The following is a 16486-nucleotide window of genomic DNA, read 5'->3' on the forward strand; positions in this document are numbered from 1 at the left end:
TGTTCCAAAGGTGGTTTTCTTTCTCCACATCAACCAACCAATTTATGTGACTGTATTCTACCCAAAATCACATGTGACCAGGGAGGAAGAGCGTTTGCACGCCTTGGACATCAGAAGAACCTTGACATTTTACCGGGACAGAAACAGACGATTTTGTGAATCCTCCCAGCTGTTTGTAGCAGTGGTAACACAGACGATCAGTCTCCACCCATAGACTTTGTTCCTGGATCACATCTTGCATATGCACGTGTTACGATTTGGCTACTGTTGCTCCACCAGCAGAGTCACAGCTCTTTCAACAAGGTCACAGTGGCCTCGGCAGCCTTTTTGTCGCACGTTCCAATTGCAGACCTTTGTGGAGCGGTAACCTGGGTTCACATGTTTGTCTTCCACTATGCTGTGGCTCAAGATTCCAGCAACTGTGCTAGAGTGGGATGAGTTGACAGCTTGTGAGTCACCAAGAATGGAATGCACATGTGCAATCACTTGAAGAGAAAATGATTACTAACCTGTTCTGTAATTCAAGATGTGTTCCATATGCCCATTCCGTGACCCGCCCTCCTACCTTTTTTCGTTGGAGTTACAGCAAGAAGGAACTGAATGGGGAGCTGGGCAGCTCTGCCCTTTATACCTGTATACAGTGGCATGTGGCAACAAGGGGAGCTTGACCTGCTCAACAGGTGTCACTGAGGGGAAAAAAATTTTGATGGCCATGGGCTGGGTGCACCAACAGGAAGACTGGAATGGACATGTGAATGCATCTTGAAGTGTAAAATTGGATATTATGCAGAACAATTGTTTTGTGTTAATCTACTTTTTCCTCTATTTCAAAGCCCAGAATATTACTTTTATCTCAGTTTTTAATGCCTTGTTGTTAATTATACTTCTTGAATTTTAAGCTGATTAGAAATTGCCTGCAAGCCACCCTGGAAGGTAAAACAACCTTCAGTTGATAAAAGTAGGAAGGGTGTCTGAAGCCTACCCTACTTGAAATTTTCAATTAAAAGGGCACAGAATAGGGAGTTTCTCCCATAAGGTGTATTTGCAGGGTTATGGTTTGATAGATGCATAAAAATGCTTAATAAACTCTGTTCTTGTCCATGTTTAAGGAGCAAAGGTAACAATGACAATAAAATAATGCTCTGCACCATCCAGTAGCAAGTATTGCCTCTGATCTTGCACTTGGTTTCTCACAATCTCTCAATGGCTCAACTGATTGCAAATATTTGATCTTCCACTAGTTCCTACCAAGAAATTTATTGACAGCGGTGTTTTGTTATTTTTCATGCCATCATATGAGTGTCTGTTAGCTCTTTATTAAAGCTCGTCAAGGGACTTTTGATTAACATCTTCAACTTTTGTGAGCTACAGCCACCACCTTATTGACCAAAAAACTTGTAGTATATTCAGTAATTACCTTCTGCCTACTGAAGTAAACTATTTAAAAGTGGCCATGACAAATGTATCACTTCTTTGTAGCCTAACATTTTCGGTGGCATAAATTAGAGCATAGGTGTGATCTAAGAGTGCAACAAAATAGTCTGGCATTCTTGGACACTCATTTTGATATACATGAACTGTCCAATATACCTAGAAAAGTGTTGAGGAATTGCTGGGGAAGGCTCATCAGGCAGATAGACTGCTGAATCTGAGCAAGTGTCAATAGGATGTGAGAAGCAGAGAATTCAATTCTTGACGATGGAGAAAACATTGAAGTGGGATCCGGATGAAAAGAATGCAACCTCCTGATCAGATGCAGATTGAAGAAGTGTCTTGGCACTATTGCTGTTCATCTATAGCAGCTGGGAATTCTGATCCAGTCCCCACGTTTCAGACTTTCATCACAAGTGAAGGATGAACATTTTTTAATTGAGGGTCAATATAATCTTGGCCAAATCCTGTAGCTGCTTTCCACAACTGACCGTAATCACTTCAGTTTCAGCTAGGTTGAGTCTCATCTGTTTTGCTCTAATTCATACCCTAATCTCACCCAGACTTTGGGAAAGTCACTCAACTGAACACTTCAACTAGAATTAAGAAATTCTCTCTTAAAAGGAAAAAGATTGACTGCAAGTGCACCACTTAGAGTTATGCTCTACAGACCTCTATTGTAGTATAATTCTTGTTTTGCCAGTCTTTTGAGCATCCTCCTGCATCTCAGAGGGAAGGGGAGGTTTCTGTTAATGTTTTAAGGTCCACCAGAGCAACCTCCTCTCAACCCTGAAGAGTAGACCTTTTCCACAAGTCCAGAAAGAATAAATTCCCATGAAATTTGGAGGTTGAGGAAACTTGAGTCTGTTTCTTCATAGAGCATTAGTAATAGGGAGATGTTTCAGCTAGAGTTGACTTAGGGTATGTCTACACTACGAAATTAAGTCGAATTTATAGAAGTCGGTTTTGTAGAAAGCGTTTTTATACAGTCGATTGTGTGTGTCCCCACACATGCTCCACATGCTCTAAGTGCATGTAATTGGCAGAGTGTGTCCACAGTACCGAGGCAACCGTCGACTTCCGGAGCATTGCATTGTGGGTAGCTATCCCACAGTTCCTGCAGTCTCTGCCGCCCATTTGAGTTCTGGGTACATTTGAATCCCAGTGCCTGATGGGGCTAAAACATTGTCGTGGGTGGTTCTGGGTACATATAGTCAGGCCCCCCTTCCCTCCCTCCCTCCATGAAAGCAAGGGCAGACAATGGTTTTGCCCCTTTTTTCTTGAGTTACCTGTGCAGACGCCATACCACGGCAATCATGGAGCCCGCTCAGCTAACTGTCACCGTATGTCTCCTGGGTGCTGGCAGACGCAGTACTGCATTGCTATGCAGCAACAGTTTATTGCCTTTTGGCAGCAGACAGTGCAGTATGACTGGTAGCCATCGTCGACGTAGTCCAGGGTGCTCTTTTAACCGACCTTGATGAGGTCGGGGCGCCTGGGCAAATATGGGAGTGACTCAGCCAAGTCATTTCCCTTTTAAGTTTCGTTTCATGGCGATTCAGCCCTACCGGCAGTGCACTGTCTTTTAATCTGCAGCCAGCAGAAGACAATGGCCAGCAGTCATACTGCACCGTCTTCTGCCGAGCATTCAGGAGATGATGATGGCTAGCGGTCGTACTGCATAGTCTGCTGCCAGCAAGATGTATAAAGATAGATGAAGTGGATCAAAACAAGAAATAGACCAGATTTGTTTTGTATTCATTTTCTCCTCCCTCCCTCCATGAAATCAACGGCCTGCTAAACCCAGTTTTGAGTTCTATCCTTGAGGGGGCCATTCTGTTTCTCGCAAAGCCACCCCCCTTTGTTGATTTTAATTCCCTGTAAGCCAACCCTGTAAGCCATGTCATCAGTCGCCCCTCCCTCCATCAGAGCAACGGTAGACAATTGTTCCGTGCCTTTTTTCTGTGCAGACGCCATACCACGGCAAGCATGGAGCCTGCTCAGATCACTTTGGCAATTAGGAGCACATTAAACACCACACGCATTATCCAGCAGTATATGCCGCACCAGAACCTGGCAAAGCGAAACCCGGCGAGTAGGTGACATCAGCGCGGTGACGTGAGTGATGAGGGCATGGACACAGACTTCTCTCAAAGCACAGGCCCTGGCAATGCGGGCATCATGGTGCTAATGGGGCAGGTTCATGCGGTGGAACGCCGATTCTGGGCCCAGGAAACAAGCACAGACTGGTTGGACCGCATAGTGTTGCAGGTCTGGGACAATTCCCTGTGGCTGTGAAACTTTTGCATGCGTAAGGGCACTTTCATGGAACTTTGTGACTTGCTTTCCCCTGCCATGAAGCACATGAATACCAGGATGAGAGCAGTCCTCACATTTGAGAAGCGAGTGGCAATAGCCCTGTGGAAGCTTGCAATGCCAGACAGCTACCGGTCAGTCGGGAATCAGTTTGGAGTGTGGGGGCTGCTGTGATGCAAGTAGCCAACGCAATCAAATATCTGCTGATACGAAGGATAGCGACCCTGGGAAATGTGCAGGTCATAGTGGATGGCTTTGCTGCAATGGGATTCCCTAACTGTGGTGGGGCCATAGACTGAACCCATATCCCTATCTTGGCACCGGAGCACCAAGCCAGCGAGTACATAAACCGCAAGGGGTACTTTTCAATAGTGCTGCAAGCACTGGTGGATCACAAGGGACATTTCACCAACATCAGTGTGGAATGCTGGGAAAGGTACATGACGCTCGTATCTTCAGGAACTCTGGTCTGTTTCAAAAGCTGCAGGAAGGGACTTTATTCCCAGACCAGAAAATAACTGTTGGGGATGTTGAAATGCCTATAGTTATCCTTGGGGACCCAGCCTACCCCTTAATGCCATGGCTCATGAAGCCATACACAGGCAGACTGGACAGTAGTCAGGAGCTGTTCAACTACAGGCTGAGCAAGTGCAGAATGGTGGTAGAATGTGCATTTGGAGGTTTAAAAGCATGCTGGCGCAGTTTACTGACTCGGTTAGACCTCCGCGAAACCAATATTCCCACTGTTATTACTGCTTGCTGTGCGCTCCACAATATCTGTGAGAGTAAGGGGGAGACATTTATGGCAGGGTGGGAGGTTGAGGCAAATCGCCTGGCCACTGGTTACATGCAGCCAGACACCAGGGCGGTTAGAAGAGCACAGGAGGGTGCGGTGCACATCAGAAAAGCTTTGAAAACCAATTTCATGACTGGCCAGGCTACGGTGTAAAAGTTCTCTTTGTTTCTCCTTGATGAAACCCCCCGCCCCTTGGTTCACTCTACTTCCCTGTAAGCTAACCACCCTCCCCTCCTCCCTTTGATCACCGCTTGCAGAGGCAATAAAGTCATTGTTGCTTCACATTCATGTATTCTTTATTAATTCATCACACAAATAGGGGGATAACTACCAAGGTAGCCCAGGAGGGGTGGTGGAGGAGGGAAGGACAAGGCCACACAGCACTTTAAAAGTTTAAAACTTATTGAATGCCAGCCTTCTGTTGCTTGTGCAGTCCTCTGTGGTGGAGTGGCTGGGTGGCCGGAGGCCCCCCCACCATGTTCTTGGGCATCTGTGTGAGGAGGCTATGGAACTTGGGGAGGAGGGCGGTTGGTTACACAGTGGCTGTAGCGGCGGTCTGTGCTCCAGCTGCCTTTTCTGGAGCTCAACCATATGCTGGAGCATATTAGTTTGATCCTCCAGCAGCCTCAGCATTGAATCCTGCTTCCTCTCATCACACTGCTGCCACCTTTCAGCTTCAGTCCTCTCTTCAGTCCGCCACTTACTCTCTTCAGCCCGCCATCTCTGCTCCTGGTCATTTTGTGCTTTCCTGCACTCTGACATTGTCTGCCTCCCCGCATTTGTCGGTGCTCTATCAGTGTGGGAGGACAGCATGAGCTCAGAGAACATTTCATCACAAGTGCGTTTTTTTCGCCTGCTGATCTTCACTAGCCTCTGGGAAGGAGAAGATCCTGTGATCCTTGAAACACATGCAGCTGGTGGAGGAAAAAAAAAGGGACAGTGATATTTAAAGACACATTTTATAGAACAATGGGTACCCTCTTTCACGGTAAACCTTGCTGTTAACATTACATACATAGTACATGTGCTTTCGTTCCTCAGTCACATTTTGCCTCCCCACACCGCGTGGCTATTCCCTCATCCCTCCCCCCTCCCCGTGGCTAACAGCGGGGAACATTTCTGTTTAGCTATAAGCAAACAGCCCAGCAGGAATAGGCACCTCTGAATGTCCCCTTAAAAAAGCACCCTGTTTCAACCAGGTGACCATGAATGATATCCCTCTCCAGAGGATAACATAGAGAGATAAAGAACGGATGTTGTTTGAACGCCAGCAAACATACACTACAATGCTTTGTTCTACAATGATTCCCGAGTACGTGTTACTGGCCTGGAGTTGTAAAGTGTCCTACCATGGTGGACGGAATAAGGCTGCCCTCCCCAGAAACCTTTTGCAAAGGCTTTGGGAGTACATCCAGGAGAGCCACGAATGCCAGGGCAAATTAATCATTAAACATACTTGCGTTTAAACCATTTATAGTATTTTAAAAGGTACACTCACCAGAAGTCCCTTCTCCGCCTAGCGGGTCCGGGAGGCAGGCTTGTGTGGGTTCGGGGGGTACTGGCTCCAGGTCCAGGGTGAGAAACAGTTCCTGGCTGTCGGGAAAACCGGTTTCTCCACTTGCTTGCTGTGAGCTATCTACAACCTCATCATCATCATCTTCCTCGTCCCCAAAACCTGCTTTCGTGTTGCCTCCATCTCCACTGAAGGAGTCAAACAACACGGCTGGGGTAGTGGTGGCTGAACCCCCTAAAATGGCATGCAGCTCATCATAGAAGTGGCATGTTTGGGGCTTTGACCCGGAGTGGCTGTTTGCCTCTCTGGTTTTCTGATAGGCTTGCCTCAGCTCCTGTCTCACGTGGCACTGCTTCGGGTCCCTGTTATGGCCTCTGTCCTTCATGCCCTGGGAGATTTTGACAAATGTTTTGGCATTTTGAAAACTGGAACGGAGTTCTGATAGCATGGACTCCTCTCCCCATACAGCGATCAGATCCCGTACCTCCTGTTTGGTACGGTGGAGCTCTATTGCGATTCTGGGACTCCATCATGGTCACCGCTGCTGATGAGCTCTGCACTAACCTGCAGCTTGCCACTCTGACCAAACAGGAAATTGAAATTCAAAAGTTCGCGGGCCTTTTCCTGTCTACCTGGCCAGTGCATCTGAGTTGAGAGTGTTGTCCAGAGCAGTCACAATGGAGCACTCCGGGAAAGCTCCCGGAGGCCAATAGCGTCTGATTACGTCCACAGTACCCCAAATTTGACCCGGCAAGGCTGATTTCTGCTCTAATTCCCTTGTTGGGGGTGGAGTAAGGAAATCTATATTAAGAGCCTTTCAAGTCGAAAAAAGGGCTTAGTTGTGTGGACGGGTGCAGGGTTAAATCAGTTTAACGCTGCTCAACTCCTAGTGTAGACCAAGGCTTACTGGCTAAGTCTCTCTGAAGTAAAAAAAGTCTTAGACCATTTTTCTCCCTGAATCCAGGGGTTTAGAAGAGGAGTCTAGAATGCCCTCTCAATGTCTAAAAACCAGATTATCTTGAATGCCTCCTTCAAGGGCTCTGTGCTTCCCTCTAATCTCATAAATTTTTTTTCTCATGACCAAATGGAGCTTCATAGTATTGCACATGCTTTGCCTCTAATACTTCTCTGAAGAGAACAAATGGAGATTCATAATTTTACCAAAACTACTCCCTTCCAACTGTGACTCTTTTGGGCCAAATCTTATGCTGGTTAAACTGGTATAACTTGTTTGAAACGAATGGAATTATGCCAATTTACGTCAACTGAGGATCAAGTCCTGCATATTTACTGTAGTCAGAGTTAAAAGGTAAATACTGTGCATGGAAATTTTGTTTGAATTTTGAACGTTTTTGCTCTCCAGTAACTGAACGCTGAAGTTTCCAGTTTCATACTTAACATAGACTATTCCTGGGTTTAAAAAAAGTCTTAGCTAGATTTAGCACAGTCAAAATTAGTTATGGGAGATTGAAAACCAGCTACTGTTCACGTTCAGAAGGAAATCTTCAGATTTTAAAAAACTTCAAACCCAATTGCTGTTTAGTAAAGACCATTTGTGGTCTGTTGGTACCAGTCGGGGAAGTCTGCTTTCTTGGCAGTCTGCTTCCATGAGGACGCAAAGATGTCAATCTCGATGCTGGAGACATCCCCCAAGGCATTCAATACAGCCAGTGAAGAGGCTGATACAGAAGGCCAGTTGAATCTAGATCAGGCTTCCCAATCCCTGGATCTGCTCTTGACAGAGAGTCTTCTGTGAGAGTAGGAACAGTTTCTGGAGGAGGCTCTAGACTCTCTGAAGTGGGAGACCCAGGAACCCACTTTGGACTCTGACAAGGAGTAAGATTACTCCAAAAGCCATGGTAGTGAGGTACCGAGAGAAGTCCTTGGAGGCCAGGACCTAGATCTATGTCAAGACTGTGGTACTAATGGCAGCATTGAAAGTTTCCTGGTTATATCAGTGCCATGTGATGAGGTTAAGCTGGTATTGGGGTCCCAGACATCCTCGTTAAAGAGGCCAGTAAGGGCAGTACCAGACCTGAGACTGATGGGGCCACCAGAGACCACGGAACATTAAACGGTGCTGGTGGAGGATCTTTGTCCAAAATCAGCAGTGATGGTGGTACCAAAGGCACAATAGATTTCTCACAGCCACGTAGGCCTCTAGTGGTGTTGGCACCAAAATGGATAGTTGCTCTTCCATAAGCAGTGATAAAATGGATCGACTGATGTCACCAAGGAAGTAGCTGCCCTCGATAGAGTCAACTGCTCAGCTCTTTGAGAGCCACTGTGAGCTGGTTCTGGGGAGCAGCAAGCCAAACAGTGCACTCTACCATCAGTGCCAAAATGGCCTTCTGCTGCAGAGAAGTTGATGCAGTCTTTTTATGCTTCAGAGGACAGGAGTGGTCAGAGCTATTATGCCTTGAAGAGGATGGCCCTGATGAAGAAAATCTCCTATGGTCTCTGTCTGCTGGCAAGACTGGGAGAGCACTCCTAGAAGGAGTGGTCAGTGATCTCCCTTTTACCATTCAAGGGGATTCTGATGCTGGGAGAAGCCTCCAGGAAAATTAATCCAAAGTATTCTTCTCTCTGCTTCTTCATTCTAGATTTGAAGTCCCAGCAGATCGGATACCTATCTCTAATATGAATCTAATCCAAAACTTTAAGCAGTGAGAGTGTAGGCCACTAACAGACATTGGTTTATGACAGTCAGAGCAGGGCTTGAAGCCAGGGGACTTTGGCATAGGTTCTACACAATATGTGTGGACCAGAGGCCTCCGGAGCCTAATAAAAGAAAAGGGAAAAAAAAATCAAATAAACAAGGATGTTCAAAGGGCAGAACAAGCACCATCAGTTTAAAAAGGCTAACTGTAAGCGACTTTGTCCACAGAGGACAAAGCTGTAAAGTACAGATATGCTCCGACTGGACCACAGACAGTAAGAAGGAACTGAAGGAGGGGGTGGGAAAGCTCCTCTTATTATAGCCTCAGGTGGGAGCATGAAGAAACCAGGGCACAAATGGGGCTGCTCCTGTGGGTTCCACCAGGGAAAAGTATTCAGTATCAGTGCATAAGATGAGCACACACCTACAGAATAATGGACAAAGGCAAGCACTCAAAGAAGAACTTACCCCTTCACACTTCCTTCTGCCCTTATCACCTTCACCCACCTCTAATTACCTTCTATCCCTGTTTTTGTCTTAAGCAACCTTTAAGAACATAAGAATGGCCATACTGGGTCAGGCCAATGGTCCATCTAACCCAGTATCATGTCTTCCAAAAGTGGCTGGTGCCAGATGCTTCAGAGGGAGTGAACAGAACAGGGCACTTTATCGAGTGATCCACTCAGTCATCCAGTCCTAGCTTCTAGCAGTCAGAAGTTTAGGGACACCCAAAGCAAGGGGTTGCATCGCTGACCATCTTGGCTAATAGCCATTGATAGAAAAGTTCACGGAGAATAGGTCTAATTCTTTTTTTAACCCTATTATAAGTTTGGCCTTCACAACAAGTTCCACAGGTTCACTGTGTACTGTATGAAGAAGTACTTCCTTATGTTTGTTTTAAACCTGCTGCCTATTAATTTCATCAGGTGACCTCTGGTTCTTTTATTACGTGAAGGGGTAAATAACATTTTCTTATTCACTTTCTCCACACCATTTGTGATTTTTATATCCTGTCTCCCCTCAGCAGTCTTTGTCCAAGATGAACAGTCCATCTTTTTAATCTCACTTCATGAAAACTGTTCCATGCCCCTAATCATTTTTGTTGACCTTCTCTGTACTTTCCCCAATTCTAATATAACTTTTTTGAGATGGGGTGACCAGAACAGCATTCAGTATTCAAGCTCTGGGCATACGATGGATTTATATAGTGGCACTGTGGTATTTTCTATCTCTATGTCCCTTTGCTAATGGTTCCTAACATTCTGTCAGGGTTTTTTTTGCTTTGTTTTGTTTTTTTTTAAACTGCACATTGAGCAGATGGGTTTTAGAGGACTATCCACAATGACTCCAAGATCTTTTTGGAGTGGTAACAGCTAATTTAGACCCCATCATTTTTTATGTACAGTGAGTATTTCTTTTTTCCAGTGTGCATTACTTTACACTTAGCAACATTGAATTTCATCTGCCATTTTGTTGCCCCCTCCCCCAGTTTGTCAGATCCCTTTGTAACTTTGCAGTCAGCTTTGGACTTCACTATCTTGAGTAATTTTGTGTCATCTGCAGATTTTGCCACCTCACTGTGTACACCCTTTTCCAGATCATTTATGAATATTCTGATGTTCCATGTGGTTTTCCTTGCTTCTTTTCTACCCCTCTCTAGATTCAGGAGATTGGTATGCTTCCCTAAATTTATAGGATGCCTACTTCCATGCGGCAATTTGCCTTGGCCAAAGGCAGTTCCTAAGGCTTGTGATAGGTGGAAAAACTGTACCAGTTAACCATTCCATCCTTTGGACTGTCATCATATTTCACCAAATATGACTGTGGTGGCAGCCTGTCTCCACTGGGGGCATCCCTACCTGGACAGCTGGTTGGTATGGGATCACTCCTGTGATCAGGTAGGGACCAGTATCCATCCAATTCTCCATTTGTTCAGCAGCTTGTGCCTGAAAACAAACAGAGAAAATCCAATTAGATGATGAGTTCATTGGGGTGGTCCTGGATTCGACCTCAGCCAGGGCTTACCTGCCTCTTCCCAGGTTCCTGTCTATAGCGGCCCTCTGTGTGTCATTCAGAGAACACCCATGAATCACAGTGAGGAATTGCCTCAGGCACGTAGGTCACATGGCTGCTTGTATATGTGACCCCTCACGCTAGGCTGCACTTCTGGGGAATGCAGACATGGCTCAAGTCAATCTACCACGCTTATGTTCACAAACTGGACAAGTTAGTATTCATCCCAGACAGGGTGTTACTGTCTCTGAATTGTTGGATGAGTCAGGACAATATGTGAGGGGAAAAATTATTCTCTCCATTTCTCCCTCCTATGACTTTGATGACAGATGCTTCAGCCATGGGGTTGGAGAGCTCATTTGGGTGATTTCAAGCTCAGGCCTTGTGGGGCACCCATGAGGCAAGGTTATATATAAACATTCTTGAATTTTATGCAATATTCCAAGCATGGCAACAGTTCCTGCCACACATTCAGGGCCATCAAGGCATCTCACCTGCTGGGAGTTCAGAATAGCTTGGTAGACCACATGAGCAGGTCCTTCAGTCTGGATCGTGAATAGTTTCTCAATATAGCTGTTCCAGGATTAATGTTTTGGTTAAGATAATTTTTGACAGTGGATCACAGCTCAACAAAACAGGAAATGTCCCCAGTTCTGTCCAAGAGTAGGTCACAGGCCGCTTTCCTGTATTTTTTGCTGTTCCTGTGAGACATAGGCTTGCTGTATGTGTGACACACTTTCCCCATGTTATTTTCAAGCTGAAGCAAGAAAGAGGCAGAACAATCCTCATGGCTCCAGCCTGGAAAGGGCAGCCTTGTGCTTGGACCTGCAGAGGCTATCCACCCAAGAACCCTTGCGTCTGCCATGAAGAAAAGACTAGATATCCCAGAATCTCGGGCAAGTGTTGCATCTCAGGTGCTACACCTCACAATGTGGTTCATCCATGGTTAAACGTAGAGGAGGGGCACTGGTCAGTGTCAGTCCAGACTCTCTTGCTTGATAGCTGGAAGCCTTCTACAAGAGTTACTTACCTTCTTAAATTGAAGCATTTCTCCATCTGGGCAGCTAGCCACAGTGACTTTCCTACACAGCCCAAAGTCTAGAATTCTTTGAATCATTTTTTACATCTCAAAGAGTCAGGTCTGGTAGTTAGTTCTATTAAGGCACACCTGGCAGCAGTTTCAGCTTTTCACCCATGTATTTATGGTAATAGTGTTCTCTCCAATCCTATGACAATCAGATTCCTAAATTAGGCTGTTTCACCTGTCAGGGGTCCAGCTCCACCTTTGGATTTAAATATAGTCCTGTCTGCCCTTATGTGGGTCGTCCATTTGAGCCCTTAGGTTCCTGCTTTTTGTTATACCTCTTAGCAAAAGTGGCCATCTCAGTGGGCATCAGTTTTGCTAGAAGAGTGGGAGAACTTTTGCATGACTGGTAACAGATTCCCCATATATTATATTCTACACGGACAAGGTGCAGCCTAGGCTGCAACGTAAGGATTCCCGCCCCCTCCCCCGATGGTATCTGATTTCCACCTGAATCAGTCTATATACTTGTAGGTCTTTTTTCAAAAGCCACATGCTCACAGGGATGAATAAAAGCTGTATACTTTAGATGTGCGCTGAGCCTTAGCATTTTACCTGGACAGAGCAAAGTCCTTTGGAATGTCTTCCCAGTTCTTCATATCCTATGCAGGTTGAATGAAAGGTCATCCTATTACAGCTGAATGACACTCTAAATCAGAGGTGGGCAAACTACGGCCCATGGGCCACATGTGGCCCGTGGGACCATCCTGCCCAGCTCCTGAGCTCCCGGCCGGAGAGGCTAGCCCCCGGCCCCTCCCCGGTTGTCTCCCTCCCCAGCAGCCATGCTGCTGGGGGGCAGCACTCTGGGCGGCGGGGCTGCGAGCTCCTGCGGGGCAGCACGGTGGTGTGGCTGGATCCGGCCAGGTGGCGGGGCTGCCAGACATGCTGTTCTGAGCGGCATGGTAAGGGGGCTAGGGCATTGGATAAGGGGCAGGGGGTCAGTTGGATGGGGTAGAGGTTCTGGGGTGGAGGCGGTCGGGGAACGGGGTGGGAGGTTGGGTAGGCATGGGAGTCCTGGGGGGCCTGTCAGGGGGCGGAGTGTGGATAGGGGTTGGGGCGGTCAGGGGTCAGGGAGCAGGGGGTGATGGATAGGGAGTGGGGTCCTGGAGGGGCGGTTAGGGTCGGGGGGTCTTGGGAGGAGGCATTCAGGGGACAAGGAGCAGGGGGGTGGTTGGAGGTTCTGAGGGGGGCAGTCAGGGGACGGGAAGTGGGAGGGGTCAGATAGGGGGCGGGGGCCAGGCTGTTTGGGGAGGCACAGCCTTCCCTACCCGGCCCTCCATACAGTTTTGCAACCCCGATGTGGCTCTCGGGCCAAAAAGTTTGCCTGCCCCTGCTCTAAATGGATACCAGCTACATTGTTATGTGCTATGCTGCCAAAGATAGCTCGTCATCTGTGAAGTTATCAGTATGCAGTGTTCTTGTAGCCATGTTTGTCCCAGAATATTAGAGAGACAAGATGGGTGAGGTAAAATCTTTTACTGGACCTGGTCAGAGCACTCCTGCTTTCATGGCATTTGTGGGCAATGTCCCTACTGTAGATGTGTGCAGAGCAGCAACGTGGTTCTTAAGTGTTCCTACAAAAACTCTTGTGATGAGACTCCTAGCCGCAACTCCATTAATAGTGGCTTGGGAATCACCTATGGCGTAATGGACATATACAAATACTCGAAGAAGTGATTACTCACTTTCTTGTAACTGTTTTCTTCGAGATATGTTGCACATGTCTATTATATGACCCACCCTCCTTCCCCAACCCATTGTAGTCTATCATTAGGATCCCTGCACGAAGGAACTGAAGGAGTGGTGGGATGGATCCAGCTTTTATACTCTCAGTTGGAAGCACAAAGCAATTGGGATGTGTGTGGGGCTGCCACTACGGGTACTGCTTGGGAAATCTTTGGCATGGGCGCAAGATGCATGCACACTTATGGTGTAATGGATATATATATGCAACACATCTCAAACAATGGTTACAGAAGGCGAGTAGCTGTTTCTTTTTCACTGGTAACTAGAGTTCTTAGAGTAGATTTTTCAGTACAGGTTCACACACTTGGGGTGCACATGTGCACACAACAGAAGGCAGAATCCTCAGACAGGCCCTGACCACAGGGTAGTCTGGGGGACCTGTATTGAAAATCCTCAAAGGAGAAGGTTTCTTCAGGAAACCCAAGAAAATTAAATATAAAAGCTGTTAATGTAATCGCAGGGCTACTTACATTATGTTAGGGATGTGTGAAGAAAAATTTTAGGTTCTCACAGTAATACTAACATTTATTATTGAGTAGACTGCTCATTGTATTCTCTTGTATATTCTGTTTAAATTTGCGAACTTAACAATGCATTAATACAGCCTTTTACACTTTGTGCGTGTATGTATCATAGAATCTTTTTATATGCTTGTGTGGTGCATGTTTATTCAAGATGAAGTGTGTTCCACCCAATGTTGGGCACATTAGAAGTCTGATGTAACTGCAGCAACGATATGTGGCTAGATAGAGAGTGAGTAGTACTCTAACTGTACACTTGAGGGCTCTGTAGACTGTGAGGAATGATGCAGAAGCAATTACAGTTGAAGACTATTTTAGGTAGATGGGTGCATTGTACCTGTGCAGGGTTTAATGTTGGCTGGGCTATTTGGCTATTTGCCATAATTGGCTTTCCATTCCTTTGATTGGAATCATAGATAAAAATTTGCCAATCCACTTTGTTGGCTGAAAGTATTAGAAAAGTAATCCATCTTTTAAAACTGTCCTAGCAAAATCATAAGGTATAAAAAATTCTTTCTAGGATGGGATTAATGAGAACTGTAAAGCTTAAATAATTTTAAACAATTTTCTAAGGGAAAAAAGCTAGTCTAGGCAGTATGAAGGCATAAGCACTTATATGCTTTTTCCATTGTGTATAAAAATATCTTGCATGTGCTCTTACAATGTATGTGTATGTATGTGTGTGAAATTATATAATAATTCTTATTTAATTTGCCTTATGTTCAGAATATTTAAATATATTGAAAATGTTTTTTTTTTCCTAGGGGATCAGAGCACGTATTTTGGAAACACTTGTTATGCTTATTCTTCTTGGGCTGCTTATCTTTGGAATAGTGTGGGTGGCATCAGCTCTCATTGACAATGATGCTACCAGTATGGAGTCTTTGTACGGTATGGAATATTTTTAAAAATAAGTTTAGCTGTGTACAGCATAGAAGTTGATGTTTTCAATTAAAATTCATTTATAGTAAATCCCCATACTGCATTGATTTTTTTTACTTTGAACAAATGTAACCCATTCCCAATCAGTACTTGATTTTTGCATTCAGCTAGTGTTTTTACATGATTCTTATGGCAAACTGAGGAAATTCAGCTTTCTTGTTCAGAGTGTCTACATACCTAATGTTAGAAGTAGGTTCTTCAAGTAGCTTTTAAGATACTTGGCTTTTCTTCCTAAAGTGTCAAGGAGATTGTTGTCCACAATTTTATAAACTGCTTAATTCTTGATTTACTTTTTAAAATCGTATTGTGCAATCCTGGAAAAGTCATTTCCTTAAATTGTTCTAACTTAAGGAAAGATCTAAGTTTAAGCCAGTCAGACTCAAAAGTAAATTTTCTTAGTGTTTGCTAACTACTAGTAAATAGATTCAAATAGAACATAAACAGCATATATTTAATAGGCTGTCACTCTTGAAAATTTCCTTTACAGATCTTTGGGAATTCTACCTCCCTTATTTATATTCCTGTATATCGCTGATGGGATGTTTATTACTTCTCTGTAAGTATTTTTCGGACTATTGTAGAAGAAAAGTAATATTTTTAGGTCATAGGAGGTTCAGGATTACTTTACTGCATATAACTTGAGGATGAAAAAAGAGTGAATTAGAGGTATTATGACACTTTCCCAAGTGCTTTTTTCACTTAGATTTTTTCTCAATTTGTGTTCCCATGCAGGTTTTTCTCTTATAAAACTTATACCTCAAACTTTTGGTTCTTGAAATATGTAAACAAATAGAATTAACATCTTTCATCTTAGGACCTCAGAACCTCAAAGCAATTTGCAAATGAAATGAACTAATCCTCATGCTGCTTACAAGGTATCCACATTTGTACAAAGTGTGGGGGAAAAAACCAGCATTGCACAACAAGTCAGGGACAGGAATTGATCCAGAACTCAATCTCATGTAATAGGCATTAGGCAGTTCTCCCTCCTTTGTGCCTGAAATGTCTCCTTATGTACCCAGAAAGGAAAATCCCTGACCCACTGGCCATGGTGACCTGGGTTCTGGCCAGTCTTACTGGTGGATCATTTGACTATTGTACATCCAGTCACTACCTCTGATCGGCCAGGGCCACTTAGAGTTTGACTCTCTCCCCCTTTGGGGAGGAATGGTGATGTAAAGCTACAGATCCCAGTGAGAGCCCACAGTTACCTTATAATTTGAACCATGTTTCTCTGCAGTTACTAAGAAAGGGAGAGTGGCCTTCTCCTTTTGACTGTCATGAGTTTTGTCTGAATTCTAGATAAAAAGTGTACAGCCATTGTGGGAATTCTGTAATTGGCTCACTACAAAGGACAGGGCCAGCAATTGTCACTTTATCAGACCTGAAGAACTTTGGATTTAGCTGTCTGATTTTAGGCACCAAGTCTGAAATTTTTTACATAACTCTTAAGGTTTGTACTGAA

The 16486-nt window shown here is 45.0% G+C and overlaps 1 protein-coding gene across 4 annotated transcripts in view; it reads left to right on the top strand.

The window, feature by feature from the left end:
* Positions 1-16486, top strand: part of LMBR1 (limb development membrane protein 1) — a 151833-nt gene that overhangs the window by 97646 nt on the left and 37701 nt on the right. For all 4 annotated transcript variants that reach the window (XR_012157623.1, XM_073334557.1, XM_073334558.1 and 1 more), the window contains 2 exons: positions 14844-14970; positions 15509-15577. Coding sequence is in view for 3 of the 4 variants with exons in the window: in XM_073334557.1 (XP_073190658.1) it covers positions 14844-14970; positions 15509-15577 (196 nt within the window). In the remaining variant the exon portion in view is untranslated. The remainder of the gene's footprint in view (positions 1-14843; positions 14971-15508; positions 15578-16486) is intronic.

The sequence above is a fragment of the Lepidochelys kempii genome, chromosome 2, assembly GCF_965140265.1.
Source record: "Lepidochelys kempii isolate rLepKem1 chromosome 2, rLepKem1.hap2, whole genome shotgun sequence".
In the NCBI taxonomy this organism is placed as follows: domain Eukaryota; kingdom Metazoa; phylum Chordata; order Testudines; family Cheloniidae; genus Lepidochelys; species Lepidochelys kempii.